A 19,094-nucleotide genomic window follows, 5' to 3' on the forward strand; every position below is an offset into this window, starting at 1 on the left:
TATATTACATGATACATAATGTTACATATACATTTACATACTGACAGTGAGTTGCACACCGTGTAAGTCTAAAAATAGAAACATCGTTTTTTCGTTATATATTATCACCATAGAATTACAAAGCATTGTTCTGATTTGGTGACCCAATAACTAATAGAAAAGCCTGTAATCGGCACATGGACAACCCGTGTTTCTCTACTGATTCTGAATGTTGGCGTGCATACCATGTAAGTCTGTTGAACAATACACAGCCGTCCACGCTGATGAATATTCCATTATTACAAAGGAGTGCTCAGAGTTTGGGTTCGAGATGTTTGTGCAAAGTAAATTGTCTGAGATGCCAAGAGGTGGTAGATGAAGTTATAAAATACACGCAGATTGGAATATAACATGGTGTGAAAAACGTCATTTGTAAAACCATTTATGACACCCGCACAAATTAAAGAAGAAACAACTGAAGCATCCTTTTCCAGAAGACAGGACTCCCTGGAATACACCAACAAGGCAGCAGTGGAAGAATCAGAGTGTGCAAAACTGGTTGGAAAGAGTGGTACATCCTGAAGTGCTTGAATAAGCAGATCAGAACACATTGTCCAGACGTGTAAGTCACAAACAAGATCTCGGATAGTTACATCTCTTAATTAAAGATTTTCTCTCTAAAATATCATTGATTCTTTCTCACTACTGCAGAAAGAAAATGTCGAAATAATACATTCCGCTTTTTCTGAGAAACTATGAGCATCAATACAAAGAAAACGTCAACCATGCTTTAATGACAGGAAGTTTCCTCTTCTCGACCTATATTTGAAAAGAAAGTCCAGCAGGACGCTCAAGAAAGAATATGTGCGACTTTTACTTTGCACAAGACAGGCAACTTAACTGGGGCAAAGTGCAATGCTCACATGGAGAAAAAAGAGGCAACTCAAGAGTTAAAGAAGAAAGACAAAGAGGCTCCTGCAGATTCTGATACTGGACTGGCGGCCATATCTATGGATGTACAACGTACACTTCCAGCTCAATTTTACAAGCTTTGGCCCTGAGTAACAAAACGACACTCCCAAGTCCACAACTTCAGCATTTTTAACCGTCACAATCGTGTTGTCCTGTGTTAAGTTTGAAATGAGTCCGAAGGGGTAACAAGGCGTCTTGCTTGGTAACCTTCCTAAAACACAAGGTTTAAAAAAAAAAATAATTTTGAGATGGCTGCTTTTACGAAACTAGACAGGAAGCATTGGCAACCGTTTTGGGACACTTCAGGATGATTCACGACCCAATCATACAGCAAACATATACATAAATGGAAGTGAATTTAGTTCATGCCACCATTGAAAACAGAATTAAGGGCGCTGAAAGTCAAAATCTGACAACGTCAAGTTTATAAATGAGACTCACACAAACCCTACACATATTATGATGTTCAGTATTTAAAGAACGTATTGTTCTTCTCCAACTACAGGTGTACCCGAGTCTACAAAGCCTGGAAATTGTCGTATCGTCCTTGTGGATTATTATATCCTTTATAAACTAGAGCTTACAGGTTTGACACTTTTGCCATTGCCAAGAGGTGCCCAAATCCAACAGAGAAAGGGGCACTGCAATGACACAGAAAATCCTAAATAACTAGACTATATAAAGCCCGTCTAAAGATTATAAAAACAAAATACGACCATCTACAGTCCATGAAGCGTGTTGTTCTGTTTGATTCGCATGCAACTTCATTTTTTATTGGCAAAGCATTAAATTTCAACTTTTCTTTTAAAAACCTGTTTATAAATTGTAATTATTTGGTAAGCAGGCTTCTGACCCTGCCTGTCTGGGCCATCCCGGGCTGAGAGGGATACAACATTCCAGCAAAAAGACCTAAACCTAGATACTCGATAAAGATTTCTCCCCTCTCAGGAATCGAACACGGGCCTCCAGTGTGCGACAGCCGAGCGTCTCCGCTACACTAGTGACTGACTACACTAGTGACTGACTACACTAGTGACTGACTACACTAGTGACCGACTACACTAGTGACTGACTACACTAGTGACTGACTACACTAGTGACTGACTACAGTCGAACTTTTGTTTTGAAAGGAGACATACAAAACATCATTAACAAAAATCGTGTCGGTTTATTAGTGGACAGAAAATCTTTCCTTTAATTTTTTTTTTCATTTAAGAAATTGACCTCAGCACTTGAAAATTTTCTTGAGATTGACACGTTTGGTTTTTAAAGCCAAATCTTGTTTGGGTAATGGAAATATTTTCTAAATTTCGGCTTTATACACACGTAATGCTTTTGTGTTTCCCATACATGCCATCGGTAACTATGTAGTTATTGTTAGTTTAACAGAGTCTAAAAGGTAGTAACGGTGATGTACAGTAAAGTACGAGTAAGGGGGGGGGGGCTTAACATTTTTTTTCTCAATAGCACGAACACAATTTGTACTAGAATGTTATAATTTTGAACAGATAATATTCATCCAAAAAGAATTTGTTTCACACAAAATTTATACAGTAAAAACTTCTTTTCCAAACGAAATGGAAAATAAAAACAAAAAACACCGATAAACGCAAAATACACTAATCTAAAAGGTCTTGTAGGGAGAATCATGTAGTGATTGGTTTGTTTTTCCCCTACCTTTTCTTTTTTAAATCTAATCTTTCCCTCCCTGTAACATTTAAACAATGTTTCTTTTCTCTTACAGAGAACACTAGGATCCACTCAACCATGAGTCCTCAGCACCACACACACACACTACCTTACAGTATGGAGTCGTCTCTAGAGAGTATCGGGGGAAGGGGGAGGTTGCCCAAATAGACTACATTTGAGGAGTTAACATATCCTGAAAGGTAAATATGGGCTTTGCCAAGGAATTAAATGTCATAGAGGAAAACTTCTTGATGTTTAATGCGATAGAGGAATAGTGAACACATTGCTATCCTCTGATCCCTGTCAGCTTCGCGAACAGGAAAATGGTACAATCATAGATGAAGATCTACCTTAAGAATGCAAACCGTTGAGATGTAGGAAAGTCCTAGCTGCAGACATTGTCTACGGACAGACGTCTTATGGGGCTCATCTACTGAAAGCTGAATCCTGGTGATGTTTAAAAGGATGCGCACTGTGTGTGTTTGACCTGAAGTGATCATTTTATCAGAGAATTGTTAGTTCTGATTCTCTAAAGGGCCTAACAGAAGAACCATTTTTACCCTTAAGATTACAGGAGGACGTGTTAACGACACTTTAACATTATTGCCTCACCTTGTGCGAAACTTACGAAATGAGTTGGTAGTGAGGAATCGTTAAACACCAAAAGCTCTCTGCTCTCTACCAATCTTAAATATGATCTCAACAGGCAAAGTAAACTTGAGAAAAACTATCTGCAAACTTCTGTTGGCCTCTAAGACTACCGTAGCTTGCAACATGGCCCAATCGTCGGGACTTTTAGAGGTAAGCCTAATGCCAAAAAAAACACGAGCGTCATGCTGCAAAGATGGAGACATAGCTGAAAATGGGTTGTTGTTTTTTTACCTGTGGTGTAGATAACAACCATTCTGTGGATTACCTTAAATAAATACCAGGCAAATTCCTTTTGACTCCAAAATGTTGAGTACAAATTTGAAAGACAATACCTTGGTGTGGAGGAAAATATTTACAAAACAATGGTTGAGATTTTTGTGGGTTTTGGGGGGTTTTCTTGGATCACCTTGTAAAATGAATACCTATACATGTATGTATGTATAACAGGCTAAGAACCTGTTCTTGTCGGCCAGGGGAGTAAAATGCCAATGTAAAGCGCCATGAGTGTACTTATACCGTAGGCTATATCTGTGCTTTATAAGTACCGTTTTTCTTTGCTATGTGACTCAATAGTACGAGCCAGATGTCAAAGATTCAAATCCTGGACTTCCATCACCCGAGGAGAGTGATTAGAAACTAAACCACTATACCGCAGGCCGACCCTCTCCCAAAATAGAAACTTACTTCTTACATTTCTACACTGGTTATTGACAACATCGTGGAAATATTGAAATTATTTATTTTATTAACATGTGATTTAAAACACTGTGTGGCCGCAATTCGTGTAACTCTCAATTTTGCACGACGGAAAGACTTGGACAAAGTTGCAGCAACATCCACGGTTACGGAGTTACATCTGAGAGCAAAATCTAAAGGCATATGGGACAACACCAGGGTAAAATAGGCGAATAATACTGGCAGATGTTAGAAAGGTGCCACTGACAGGTCCTTCTTAATGTCTTTTCTATTGTTTCTGTCGCTAATCATGTATTTCCCCTGTACCACCACCCCCTCCCCGCACCCCGCTCTACGCCTCAAACCGTGATTTCTGTTTACTCAAAAGTAACACCACATCATCTTACAGATATTGTATAAGCTACACCGTCAGAACCTCCATATCATTTAATTGAACGAACTTTTCAACTCAGGTGGTCATGGTTCGCACCTAATTTCTCATTTTAAAAAGGAAATTTGTCTTACCTCCCCAACAACACTATGTATATCATGAAGGTAGCAGGCTTCCACCATGCCTGTTTGGGGAAATACAGTGTCCCAGCCGAAAGACGGAGAAACTCGAAAATTCGACCCCTCAAGTTTATCCAAATCTTCTACGTGCGAGGACGAAAAACCTAACCTGTACACCACAGGTGCCGATCTAACTTCTCTGCTCAAAAGCTCCCCGAAAAAAAACCCGCGGTAGAGCATTAGCCTCTTTGTCTCTCCTCTCATAACGAAAATCCCAGGCCGCCCGCTGTCTGTTGTTGCAAAATGACAAAGCTGCAACTCGACTATGAATCTACGGAATTGACTTCTTGTACTCCTCAAATCTTGAATCGTGCACTGTCGTGGCCGCTACTCTTTGCTCTCCATACAAAGGTCGATGTGCAGCTGTGCAGCATGTGCGCACAAATGAAGGGGAAAATGTTAGTTTCACAGCAACTTTCACTGTTCATTTGACTCGGAATTGAATCAACTGGTGCACTCAATAGTGAACACAAGTTTATGCTCCTCGAGGACCCCCTGCGTTGCAAACAATTTCAAGTAGTTCGTAATTGAAGACCAGATCAATACTTTTCCTGAGTCAACACCCCGCAAAAATAATCAAAATTAAAAGATATTAGAAGGTCTTACTGTGGGTATTTCCGCTGGGTTGTGTCCATACATGTGACACAGCTGCAAGCAGACGTCCCGGAGCATCATGCGTACGTTTGTTGACGTCATAGTACTTCCAATCATGCGCACAAGTACTCTTGGACTCTGGTCAGACCTGCAAGAAAAGTTTTCCAAGAAAAATAACCAACTCGATCCGATAGTACATCGTGTTCGAACAGAAAATCACTGACGTTACACCGTCTGCCAAAGACACATTTTTGAGGAGTTTCTTGATTCAGTGATGCTCTCATAGCTCGTGTCCTAAAAGGGGAGGAAAAATAAATGGGTGGTTGGCGGGTGCTTTGGTGTGGTTTGATCCTTCTTTCCTATCGAACTTCTATCGTCCTCCTCATTTTTTTTTATTTGGTACTCTCTGGTAACAGCTCTAATCTTCGTCAATAATATGACCTAACAATGTGACAAGTGCTATAAATCCATACTAAAGCAAACAAATAAAGAGTGTTGTCATTCTTCGTGAGTTTTTGTGGGAAAGAATGGTGCTTAGATAATCACCACAGACACCGGTCAGTAAAGAAAGGTTAGTTCTTATCTTCACTGACCACCGTCTGTGGTAGGAGCAGCGCTTGGTATCTTTACTGTTGCAAACGCACGACGTCAATACGAATCTAGAGTGGTGTAGGTTTTCATCAAGCATTTTCGTCTTTCTGCTGGGGTGTTGTACCCTACTCAGTCCGGGCTGGCTCGGTTAGGCAAAGGTACAAAACAATCGGTAACCTAGGAATTCTAAATTATTTCAATGGGAGTACAAAAGATTTATAAAATCATAAACTATATGTACTAAAGAATGTTTCTTAGAATCAGTCTTTGGTACAAATCAATTGGGCAAACTTGTTTCTGCGTTCAGAATTATTTTTCTATGCACATACGAGGTTGGAACCAGTAGGTTTCGTTATTTTCAAAGCAAAATCCTGACTCTTTCCCTCACAGAAATTCACTAGTGAAGAGTACAAAAGAAACAGATTCCTCTCGTTCTGGAACACAGGTAAAGAAAGAACTACTGAATTTAGCAAGTGTGACCAAATAATTACAATTTCAATATCTGATTCAATCTAAGGTGTGACCAAATAATTGCAATTTCAATATCTGATTCAATCTAAGGTGTGACCAAATAATTGCAATTTCAATATCTGATTCAATCTAAGTACTAAAAAAACCGTTGCAATTTCAAAACATTGGTCACTTCGAATTAATAATAATTACCAGAGAAGAATGCGGTTCAAACATGCTGAATTGCGCAAAAAGACAAAATTTATTGAAGGGAACTAACTCCAAAATGCAACGTTAACGTTTATAAATCACAGAGTAGCCTACCCTCTGTACCAACGGGAAATTTCCTTGGCGACTTTCCCAATGATGGCTGACTTCCCACAACCTGTCTTTCCGTAGAGGATCAACGGACGTCGTGTTTTGGCCTTGAGGTACGACTTGACCAAGGTCAGATGCTCTTTCCGGCCCTGGAAACTGCGTGCTCTATACAGAGAAAATGTTAAAGAAAGTTGTAACAATGACCTTGCCAGCGTATTTCTTCCCGATATGTTTCATCTGTACTTACTTTCTTTCCTTCTTTCTTTCGTTCTTTCTTTATACATCCATCTATTTATTTATTCAATTTCTTGAAAATGTATCTATCAATTTTCCTTGTCATTCATTAACATAACATACACAGTGTAATATTTCATTCATTCTTCCTTTCTTTGTTTTCTTCATTTATTTACAATTTGTTTTTCTTTCTTTTTAAGGCAGCAGGAAAGCTGGGAGTACTTACTTTTCTTGGCATGTCCGAACGTGCTGGGCTATTTCCTCACACAGTCGTGACGTCATCCCTCTGGCACCAGTAAGGGTCATAGTGTCTCCCGTGACCTTTTCCTCCTCTGAGGCGGCCAAGTTCCGCTTGACCATGTCAGAGACAGTCCGGCACACCCTCTCTGTATAGACAGCATGCTCTCGGACAATTGCTGGCCGCACCCCGCCGGATGACCACTCCAGCAGGAATGAGCCAGTGTTGTGTTCAGGGACCTGAGTAGGGCCAGTTATGTTGGTTTATTTTAGTAGAGGTTTTACAGCGCTCACAACTGCATAAGGTCATATTATGAGCGCCAGAAGATTAGAGGTGTTACAAGTTACAAGAATGTAAAAAAAAAAAGGAGGGGATAAGGACGATAGATTTTTTTATAAGAAAGAAGAAGCAAACCACACCAGAGCACCCGCCAACCACCCACCAGTTATGTTTCAAGGATCAGTGAGCGAAGTGCTTTACTTACTGTAGGTGTTTTTATGCAATTTAGATTATTCGGGAAGCGTGCCAGCTGATATCCAAGCAGAAAGATCGAGTAACTCGATAAAAATACCCCCCTCCAAAAAAAAAGAAAAAAAATGATCCGAAGTCGAACTCGGTTCTCCAGCCTGACACAGCTCAACGTTTAACTGCAACACCACAGACGCCAGGGGTGATGTGTGCTTCTCCAGATGGCAGTGTCTATATTTCCCAACGTTAGAGAGCGTATGCAAGCTGTCTACGTTCTCTGACGAATCGAAAATAGTAACAAGCCGGTGTTTTGAATTCTAGATGAGGCTGGGCTACTTTTCAATATTGTTTTGGGGTTGTTTTTTTCTAATTGGTTAGCATCGTGTTTTGTTGTTAGATCTACATCATATAGCCTAGGTCCGCCAGTTCACTCCAATGGATTATATTGGCTTTTTCATTATCTGATGTTCCAGATCTTTTTCATTATCTGATGTTCCAGATAAGACGGATTAGGCACAAAAGACTGAGTGTTTGATTGAAAATGTTTTTATTGAAGTCAAAACAGCCCTGAGGGTCATACACTATTGTAGACCTAGTGTTGATATGACTGACTTGACCTTGACCCAAGTGACTTGATTCCATTGCAGTGATGTCACATCACACACAAAATCGGCAAGGTTTTTCCACACATTTCAATTTGATCACGTTGTATCGCATACCTTGGCTTTGAGGTGGGAATACGAAATCGCATCATGTAAACAGTAAGCTAAACAGAGGGCCTGATCTTCAGTGACTTATTCAAATTGCTTGAAGGGGGTGGGGGCTCCTTGTGTGAAAAGTGTACCAAATATTTTATTGTGTGTGTGGTGTTAAAATTTAGTGAAAAAGGGGGGGGGGGCGGTCATCTCGGTGGGATGAAAAGAACGGGTTGGTTGGTTGGTTGGTTGGGGTTGAACGTCGCTGTAAAGGCAAGATACTGTAGGCCGCTTTACTTTTGCGAGCGTTTTAATTTCGCGAGAAAAACCAAAATTGAGGTACAAAGACACCTGCAAAAACAGCTTATCTAAGCTTGTTAACTTGTTAACATCTGGGAAGAAATAGCTGAGGATAGGTAAACAAGGATGAAAATTATAAAGGAAAGAATTAAAATTAGAAACAACCAGGCTGAAACGCCAACGACGAAAGGAAAACAGTGGAAATACAGAGCTTCGATCCACGTCACTGACTTGAAGGCACGGCAACAGAATCTGCCTTCAAACATAGGAAGAATTAGCCATGAAAGAAGCAGCGTGAAGACAACCGTGAGACCATCTTAAGCTAAATTGACCGTCTGTATAGACGAAAAGAGCCATGCGGTTTGGCGGCCATTTTCTCACTAATTTTACCTATGACACCACCTCATTCAATTGCTAATATCTCGACTTCTGTTCGACTTAGATGGGTATTTTTTTATCAAAAGCTAGACAGATGAACAAGCTAAGATCATACCAATAGCTTACATTTGTCGGACAATTGATGAGCACCTGGTTCCACCGTGGCGAGATTCATTCTATCAGAAATACGAGTACGTACTATTGACATGACATATCGCACGTTGCACGTGTTCGGGGGAGGGGAAAGGGAGTGGGTGGTTGGTGGGTGCTCTGGTATGGTTTGCTCCTTCTTTCCTATCAAACATCTATCGTCCTTATCTCCCCTTGTTCTTTTTTATGTTTGTTACTCTCTTGTAACACCTCTAATCTTCTGGCGCTCATATGACCTTATGCAGTTGCGAGCGCTGTAAAACCTCTACTAAAACTAAATTAAAAAGGGGAAAGAGAGTGGCTGGGAAGGGGAGGGGGGCTCTACGAAATAAGTATGTGGAAAATCTGTCACAATCACTCCCCTTCTCCTTTCTTACAATGCATCAGGGGTGCATAGTGGATTGAATACGTGAAAGAAAGGCAACAGTCAGTATTTTTCGTGTAACTAATGCCGTTTTTTCCCTTGAGGTCTTCATAATAATTATGGTCTACTTTAGACCGAACGAGAATTAAGACCCAAGTGAACTTAATAAAAATAAACCTCTTGTTTTTACCTTTGTCGGCAGTGACATCCTTATGTCGTCAATCCTGCTGGAGGTCTCTGTGTCCAGTTTGGGCGGCTTCTCTGAGAGTCTGTCCGTGTAGTCAGGAGCTGCCACGTCATCAAGGCGAGTGGTCAGTTGTTCAATGGTCCTAACCAGGACTACCGTGTGTTGTGCGGCTGCATCATGCTTAAAGATTTCTTCCACTTCCAAACTCAGAGCTGAGAAAGTAGTAAAACAATACGAGTCATTGTAAATGGTTGACACTTAACACAGTTTATATCATTTGAGATCTCGTGTTGAAAGATATCATCCACCTTTAAATCTGTGCAGAATTCACGAAATTGTAAATTGACGAAACCCGTATACCACAAAAGAAAATTTTACAGGAGAAACAAACAAACAAACAGAATAATTTATTTTGTCCTCAGCCTAAAGAATCCATTTTCTATTTCTGAATTTATAGTAATGTCTCATGAATAAGCATTTCATTGGATACGTGGAGTGGGGGGGGGGTGGAATTGTTAGCGGGATTTTTGTGGTCTACAGGGTTTGTTTGTTTGTTGATTTGTTTTGTTGTTTGTTTGTTTTTTGAGGAGGGGAGTTTGTTTATTGAAATAAACAAAAACCCTGTATAGTTCGATACGGGCTTCTGCAAAACAAATGTTCAAATCTAGGAGACAAACGTTTTTAATTAAATCAAACTCTCTGGAAAACGTCTGCCACGATTCAATGAAATAATAGTTGTAGTGTTCTTTACACTTTGTCACTTTTAAAGAGTGATATGAATATTTGACAATGTGGTATTCAATGAAAGTACAAACAAGCAACAGTAAAAAAAACTCGATTTATTCAGGAACAAAACATCAAGAAATCAGTACGTTGCATCATTATTACACATCGAAACACAATTAATTCAAAATGGGCAAATTTTAGTAATGTTACAATTTCACTGCACTTGCGTGACATTAGGTTTGAACATGATACAACTGTAGATTTTATTTTCTTTTTCTTTTTCTTTTTCTTTTTTTGGGGGGGTCAAAATTTGGTAAAATCAAAAACAAGAGAGAGAGTGAGCGAGAGAGAGAGAGAGAGAGAGAGAGAGAGAGAGAGAGAGAGAGAGAGAGAGAATATGACGGTACGTTTGAAGATTTTCAAAGTCAACAAAGGGTGCTGTAACTCCACACTGTACACACATCCGCTTGTAAACAATCTCTGACCAAATGGCACTGACAGTGAAAAGGATTGAACAGCAATCTTCATCAAAAGTATCGTTTTCAGGAGATGGCAATAAATCAAAGAAATCGTCGTAAGTTTTGGGAATGTGATCTGATCCGCAGATCTGGAGAAAATCTCTCTTCTTAGCCTAAGAGATGCTAGTTGGTTTGTCCTCTGGAGTTATTTTTTTCTTTTATCTTTGAGAACGTCTGTCAAGTGTCTCTGCTTTGAGAAGAGTTTGATTCTTAAAAACTGCAAAGTGATCACTACGATTCTTCCTGTAAAAGTTCGCATTTGGATCTCCTCGTCTGAAAGATAAGATTCTCAGCTTCGTTCAGTTTACATTTTGCTTCTGATCTCGTCGTTCAGCTTGAAATTCTTTACCTTTGCTGACTTCGCTATGTAGTAAACAAAATCCTCCATAGTTAACTCTGCTTCTTTGTAAGGAGCTTTTGATTTCCTAGCATCTCGCACTACCATGAAACACAGCTCTGGAGAACCGATTGATAAGTGCCTTCAGGTCTGTCAATAACAGGATGAATGTAGTCACTGCTGATCTATTTATGCCCTTTCCCTACAAGAGGGATGTATTGTATGTTCCAGAATGCACCAACAGACGGCAGAAATACATCTGTTCCTGTTTGGGATCAGCCAATAGTCAGAAAACATTTTGAAGTTTGTATCACCTAGAGATGCCTTCTTAGAGATGTACTTAAAAATGCTCTTCTCTTTTTCATTGCCACCGCTTTTTGCAACATGTCCTCTCCCCAACCATACCGCCGTACATTTACCCACTATTTTGTGTTATGTAAGTTAGTTGCAACTTAAACGTGATCTCTATGGTTATCCCGAATCTGAGCACTAATTCAAGCACACTTGAAATAGGGAAAAACGGGGGATGTTTACTTTTACACAAAACTGTACGTACCTGAAGTGTAGTACCGCTGCAAAGCTATCTTGTCCGCTATCACTTCTGACCCGAACTTCTGCAAGACATTGACCATCTGGGAGGCCGTAGCGGCAAAAGAAGATTTGGCCGCGCTTCTTTTCCCTGCATCGTTACGGTTGATGTCTTTGTACACAGTGCTGTTGGAGAGATGGAACGGACAGTAGCTTTCAATGCTTTCTTTTCTTAATGTATGTGCTTTTACGCCACCAACTACACAATTTTGGTCATTTAGGATGTGGGCTTTTACCATGCCTTTCGGGGCCAACCTGGGCTGAGTGTCAGCAGAAAGACATAGACACTCGATACAAATTCTCCCCACGTGGGGATCGAACTCAGGTCTTTCGCGAGCAATGAGAAATTCCCTAACCGCTACACCACAGGCACTGGTGCACTTAATCTAGAAAACTTAGAAAACCACGCATTTGGCAAAATAAATACAACGGCCAAAACAGACGTACAATATGATATGCAGAACAAAGAAAAACAATGAACAGAATTTGTTTGAGCAAAGGAGAAGTGCTAACAGTGTGCAAAACAATGTTGTGAATGTTGGGGGGAGGGGGAGGGTCATGGGCCTTTTTTCTCGTTTCGCTGGGAAAAAATCATAATCGTATTTCGCAAATTTCAAAATTAATGGTCGCTAAAAGCGCACGATTTTAAAGAAGCCCTTTGAGGCCTTAACATTTTTAAATTAGATAGAAAAGGTCAACTTTTTTCAACAACTGAACTAAACATTTTATCATCACAAAACTTGAATGGATGTCCACCCCCCCCCCCCCCCCCTCAAAGAAAACAAACAAATGAACGAAATAAGGAAAATAGTAGGTTTTCAAAAACTGCCAGTCTGAAACAGACTTCGGAGATCCTGATTCTCCATTCATTTAGCCGATAAGCTGCCCTCGAAACACTTATCTACATGTATATCGTCGAGGTGTTTTCTCGTCTCCCATCTGTTCAGGTTTTTCAAATAAGTCTCGCTGAGTCTACCTCTGCCTCGTTCGCTATCTACTTTTCCTGTGAGAGCACAGTTGCCATTATTCTTTGTAGTTCTTTCGATACTTCCTCTTCTGATTCCTTTTCTTTCCATGAAATTCTCAAAGGTTTCCTAAAAATCACAATTTCTGTTGCTTCTAGCTCATTTTCACTATCTTGAGTAATTGTCCGGCATTCATAATCGTATAAAAGTGTTGTCCAAACACAACATTTTTTAATCCTTATTTTTAGTTGTCATTAAGATGTTTCTAGGTTTTTTCAGGAGAGGGCTCAAGCTGTGTTAAGCTTGTGCGATACTTCGTTTCATTTTCACTTAAATATTCGGCATCGGAGATAATCATACTCGTATCCCAGATACAATCTGAACCAATACGTACCTAATATTCTGCAGCCTGTAGACAGCGGGAACCGCGTTTTCGTCTAGTTCATACCACTTGTCTAGTAGGTCAGCGTCTGGAAGCTGTTCTTCCGCCTCTTTCAGTTGCTGCAAGAGCATGTTTTTGGTTGGGATTTTATTTTTTTAAATATTTTGGTGGGGGGAGATTGGAGTTGGAGGCGGGGGAGGTGTTGTTGTTGTTTTTGTTGTTTGTTGTTTGTTCTTGTTCTCTTTGAAAGAATTTAAAAACAAAACAGGGGGGAAAATGAATGGAAAAACACTGGAGGGAAACGCTAAAAGAGCATCGTGACATAGATAACCTCGTATATCTATAAATAGATGGTTAGATTCGGATTTGAAGGTGAAAGAGAGAGGGAATTGGGAGGGGGGGGTCATCATTTTGTTAATCATGATTGAGTCAGTGGAATTGTAATGATGAGGTCCAGGTTCAACCTGTGAAAGAATTCAATTTGATAGGGTTTTTCCCGTGACAATTTTCAATAATTGATACTGTTCTATCAAAGAGGGACAAATAAAAGTAGGTGAAACGTAGTGGACTGTTACTTTCATTTGATAGTGGTGCCGAAATAACGCGTAGGTGTTCAGTTAGTGAACTGTCGTATTTGGCTATGACATAAATAACCCTGATTCGAATTCCCAACTTCGAAGTTTTGTTTTTAATCGTTTGGGAAGTTTCCAATCCACTCCACCCTCTGGCTATGTCACTTAGGAGATGGACGTTGAATCTTTAGTTCCCGTTTCTTGTTAAGTGGTGGAAGGGGCGTTAAACACTGACTATACCATCGGCAAAACAAAACCTTTCAAGAAGATTCCTGTAGAAAGACATACCAAGAAGACCAGGAGCGTGTACTCGTGGTTGGTTTTGTGTCGGTGTGTTACTTACTTTGTTTCCCAAGAAGAACTATCATTTTGTTATAAAGAGGAAGCAAAAACGGAACAAGGAATACAGAAACAATTATTCATGTTGATATTTCCAGATATTTTGTTTTTACATGTACGCACACAATATTTAAAAAATCTTAATTTGTGTGTGTGTGTGTGTGTGTGTGTGTGTGTGTGTGTGTGTGTGTGTGTATGGGAGGGGGATTGCGATTTTGTTTGACATTATTATCGTACTTAGAACAATGTGTTGCCCTTGAACTCGAGAAAAAACCGAAACCTTTGAGTGTGTGGGTTCTTTCTACTTTTACAAAATAACTCCTCTACAAAACTAAAAATTGTTGTCACAAAATCCTCCTTCTCACCTTCATTAGCTGCTGGTCCTTCTTGATGACAATACTTTGCTTCCTGCGGAGTTCCTTGGCCGTGGCAGAAACCCCGGGACTGCTGGTCTCCCTGTCCTCCGTGTCCTCTGTGGTATTTGTGCGGGCTGACGTTGGGTTCTTCTCGCTCTCTCGGGCGCTCTCGGCTCCGTTACTGCTGCCGCTGGGTGTGCCAGCTGATTTGAAGATAGAAATTACACAATTTCCATTTATTCATTATAGTTTTTACTTTATTTCTTTTATTTGTATTTTGTATTTTTTTTATTTTATTTTATTTGGGGGGGGAGTGGAGGGGGGTAATTTTGTGTACGATGCATTAAAGATCCCTGGGTGGATTAAATTCGTAGAAGGTCAGGCAGTACCAGCGCCCACGGCGCAAAATTCTAAATTTAAAACATTCCTTAACTTTAAATTTTCATAGTCCTATCACACCCGTGAAGCCTCCGAACATCATCTTTGTTTTCAAATGTGTGGACCATGTCTCTCTTTTGTAGCATATTATTAAGGAAGACAAGGTTTGAAGGCAGGTAAGTAGTAATAGGGCGGTCAACGTCCTCTATGTCTACTGCCCAGGAAAACCAACTTTACTAAGCGTATTGCTTTAGATTTTTCAATGTAGGTGTGTTTACTCCCTTATTGGCACAACTACTGTTATTTTGGAGGCGGGATTCCACTTCTGCCTTCCCAAGAATACCCGAGCTGAGAGGGATACAGCATCCCAGCATAAAGACAAAGACACTCGATTAAAACATTTCTCCCCACTCGGGAATCGAACTGGAGTCTTCTGCGTCCGACACTGAAGAGCAAAAGTATCACAAAAGCTGGTATACTGCTTTAAGATCATCTGTCAAGAATAGAAGCAAAAGGACTTAATAAATCATTCTTTTCTTGTATTTCTTTACTATATAGAGGAAAACTGTTATCGGCACCACTACGTTTAGGGTGAAAACAAGAGTTTAGAGTTATTTTAAAGTAAGTTCATATTTATTTTTCTGAGTAAAGAGGATGTGCTGTCCAAAATTGTATTTAATAATAGTAATGATAATAATAAATGACATTTATATTTCGCTCAAGCCCGATTAAAGTACACAGGCTCTGAGTGCTTTACAACGAAATGCAATGTACAACAGTAAAATAAAACGTTGTGTTCTGGCGAAAAGAAAATCACTCCAAATATTCATCTCATTAATTTAAAGATAGAAATGACTTCAGCTGACATTTGAATAAATCAAAAGATTTGATCTCGTTTTAAGTGCTTGGCAAAGCATTCCAGATCTTGGGGCCTTGATATTCAAATGTAATTTCACCCAATGTTTTAAGTTTCATAGATGGAAAAAGAAATTTCTTTTTGTCAGCTGATGACCTTAAACTGCGAGTTGAAATGTACAGTGTCAACAGATTTGATAAACATGATGGCGCATTATCTTTCAAGCACTTGTGACATAGGGTGGCCAATTTGTACACCATTCTTTTTTATCTAGAGGAAGTAAATGTAATGTCCCCGTCCGTAAAGGAGCAGATGTAGCAGAGTCTCGCTTTCTTTCCCTTAAAACTAAATTTAAAGTTTTGTGTGTCATTATTGTACTACTTTTTAATGAAACCAAAGCCACACATTGAATTCTAACTCTCCTTGGTTCTTAGGGTTCAGTGTGTTATGATTTTTATGTATAGAGTCTTTAAACAAAAGCATGGAGTGTAATAGCTCCTGATGTGGCTCGGAGTGCTGGTTGATTTCCGAGTTATACAAATGTGCGTGTATATGTGTCGGAGGGAGGGGGTCATGAGTAAAGAGAAATACATTCGTTTGTTGAGGATGGTCTTGTACAGGTTTACTTCTATTACCTGTAGCTTTATGAAGACCCTTGGTCCTTTCATATGAAAAACGTTCGAATGTGTTGATTATAAATGCGTCCTCTGTTATTTAAAAACAAAAAACATGTCGACACAGCAATGGTCATTTAGTGTAGAGAAACAAGTACAATAAGCGAAAAGAAGCAATCAGATATTAACGATAAATGCGTCTCTTTAAAAAAACATAATAATAATAATATGGTGTAGGGGAGTGTTTATTAAAGTATACCATAATTATTACTACTATATAACACTAACCAGAGGACGAGGATTCATCAATGGTCTTCAACTTGTCCCTCTCTTGCCATCGGGTATGGATATCCAACATTTTCATCTGCAGAAGACCTCTGTGTTTATCACGATATGCCCTCGCAGCTGCACATAAAGCCTCGTACTCGGCTTTGGGGATTTCTGCAGGAAGCAGATATGTGCCGTATCTCTGACCCAGAAAGATCTGAAATGATAATCTTAGAATAAGGCGTTGCGCGAAAAGGGAAAATACTGAATTTCATTGTTTTTAAAGCAGTAGCAAAGAGCATCGCATAGGCAAGAGAACGGCCATTTTGTGGATGGGACAAGATCAAGATAGACAGAAGCAACAAAGGTCAAAAAAGGAAGTAGGATATCTTACATGTGCCCTTCAAACCAAGTGCCTTGAAAATAGACACGTTTTCTTTTGCCAGTTAAATGTCTGCCATATGCAATCATACTTGACTCTGCTCGAGGCCTCTAAGCCAGAAAGGAAATGGAAGGTTAATACGGGGTGCCCACTACGGACGGGATCGGCCGATCGAGGCGATCGCCCGACTCGATCGCCTCAAAAACAAACATGTTTGTTTTCAGTTTCAGGCGATCGAGTCGGGCGATCGGCCCAATCCAGCTGTAGTGGGCACCCCGTCTAATAGTGCAGCTAAATCGGTCAAATCAATGATGATCAGAACTGTTAACAAGATGATCTTTGACCTACACTTCAATGTTCAAATTATTTTCATCTCTTCAGGACCAACGACAATAATACCGTCTCTGAAACAGCTTTTCAAACGAAAATGATTCACTTTCTGTATCTAATCTCGTGCGTAATATTAGGTTTTTAGCTAAAAAAATGAGTTCATTTCTTGAGAAACACGTTTCATGGAGTATTTCTACCTGCCTGACAGGCCATGATACATCTTATCGCCCTAGTCAGGGCACACAGGTAGAGCAAAAACATCCCGTTTCCTAAAACATCTAAAATGTAATTTAAAAAGGAAGCAACACTTAAAGAACGACCAAATGATCACATGACCTACCACAAAGTTAACTCCAAGCTCTGGTTCACGTGCACGTTTTATGTATGACGTCATCAACTCTGGGATACTGTGATCGTCTGTCAGGACGTCCTTGAACCCCCAGTGAAGGTCAATGACTCGTAGTTCATGACCTCGCTCCTTGCAGTAGGTGCGCAGGTGAGGGTACAGGTGTTCTTGCATGAAGGACCTCTCAGCTTCGGCGTCTGTAATTGGTAGGATTGGGTGGGAGGGGGGGGGGCAAATATTGGACAGAACGTCTATTATATCTGATCAGCATGTATAAAAAATATTACTATGTTCATCTTTACTGTATTAAATTTATAAAACAACTCCCATTTCTCTCTGACTGCCTTTCTGATCAACTTTTCTAAAGTGGCCTTTGCGTCTCTACTTTCTTGTTTCTCCGTGTTTCAGTTTTTCTCTCAAAATCAAGAAGAAAAATAAGCCCTTCTCGACGGGGAATTAAACCAGTCTCTTTTGTGACAAGTGGGGATACGTATCAGCATTGCTGATGGCACACTGCCTTTGCTGCAAAATGACTCACTGAGTTGAGTTGGGACGCGGGGAAATGAATGATTTCTTTGATATCCAAAGCTTGAACAATAAAGAATAAAATGAAATCATCTTCAATTTCATGAGAATTACACAGCTCACAAATTTGTGAATTTATAAATTTCCTTCAAAATATATTATTACTCAGTGGATGGCTGTGGGTCTTTCACAAAGTTGCAATATTTCGATTTTAAATCCGTGAGTGTTTAATGATATAGCCTAACGGTTACGCGATTAAACAACCGCAGAAGCAATAGATAGTAGTAATAATTAAGCTTGCAAGTTGTTCAGTGCATGTCATCAGTGTCAAAAGTGTTAACACTATGATCATCACTACATTCTTATTTTACCTACAGATATAAAACAATCATTTCTCTACTTTGATGCCCTTAAAAAATATAATAATCCTGGTCTTTTCACCCCCACCCATCTGTACAAGTTATGTATGTAAGTTATAAAACCCTGTGGTCTACCTCAGACTCGATGTACCCACTACACCTCTGCCATGTATTAGATAATTGTTTAATACAACACTAGAAAAAAAGTTGACACAGGACCCCCAAAACGCCCTCTTCAGAGTTACCTGTGAGTCCAGACGCTATGTAGAGATTGATGACCGTCGTGTCAGCTGGACATTTGTGGTTCACTTGCCCGTTCATGATCTGGGCCAGCCTCTCCTGGCGAGTCAGTCTCTGGTTTTCTCGAGTCTCCGGCCTGGACGAGGAAGAAAATGTAATTGTAAGAGTTTGACTTACTCTATCTCACCTTTAACCTGGGTGCTGCACAGTGGCGAACAGCAATTCCAGTCTTGTAAAATTGTTCTGCATTGATGCAGTTTTGTGTATTTGCTATTATTTGTTTGATATAAGTTTGTGTGCTTTATTATGTATTTATGTACCACACGGGGATCGATGAAGTGTTCTTTTAAAATTAAAATGTCTTTATCTTTCTGCTGGCACCGGTGGGTGTTCCGGAGAAAATAGATCGTATACACCTGCAGGTCACGTGGCTTGGAGAAAGAAGAAGTCATGGGCTCTGAGGGTATCATGAGGGAGCCAATCCAGTGACGCATCAGTCTCTCTCTCTCTC

The 19,094-nt window shown here is 39.9% G+C and overlaps 2 protein-coding genes across 2 annotated transcripts in view; both read right to left on the reverse strand.

Moving 5' to 3' along the window:
* Positions 1–18,719, reverse strand: part of LOC101859566 — a gene marked incomplete at its 5' end in the record, with an annotated part of 50,345 nt that extends 31,626 nt beyond the window's left edge. The window contains 10 exon segments of the mRNA XM_035969368.1: positions 5,125–5,278; positions 6,496–6,654; positions 6,950–7,200; positions 9,507–9,715; positions 11,641–11,798; positions 13,032–13,138; positions 14,296–14,489; positions 16,423–16,618; positions 17,454–17,656; positions 18,589–18,719. Coding sequence (XP_035825261.1) covers positions 5,125–5,278; positions 6,496–6,654; positions 6,950–7,200; positions 9,507–9,715; positions 11,641–11,798; positions 13,032–13,138; positions 14,296–14,489; positions 16,423–16,618; positions 17,454–17,656; positions 18,589–18,719 — 1,762 coding nt within the window.
* Positions 18,720–19,006: 287 nt separating this feature from the next.
* LOC106011569 overlaps positions 19,007–19,094 on the reverse strand; it is a 25,552-nt gene continuing 25,464 nt past the window's right edge. The window contains exon 7 of the mRNA XM_013081675.2: positions 19,007–19,014. Coding sequence (XP_012937129.1) covers positions 19,007–19,014 — 8 coding nt within the window. The remainder of the gene's footprint in view (positions 19,015–19,094) is intronic.

This window comes from Aplysia californica, unplaced genomic scaffold (genome assembly GCF_000002075.1).
Source record: "Aplysia californica isolate F4 #8 unplaced genomic scaffold, AplCal3.0 scaffold00141, whole genome shotgun sequence".
Lineage (NCBI taxonomy): Eukaryota > Metazoa > Mollusca > Gastropoda > Aplysiida > Aplysiidae > Aplysia > Aplysia californica.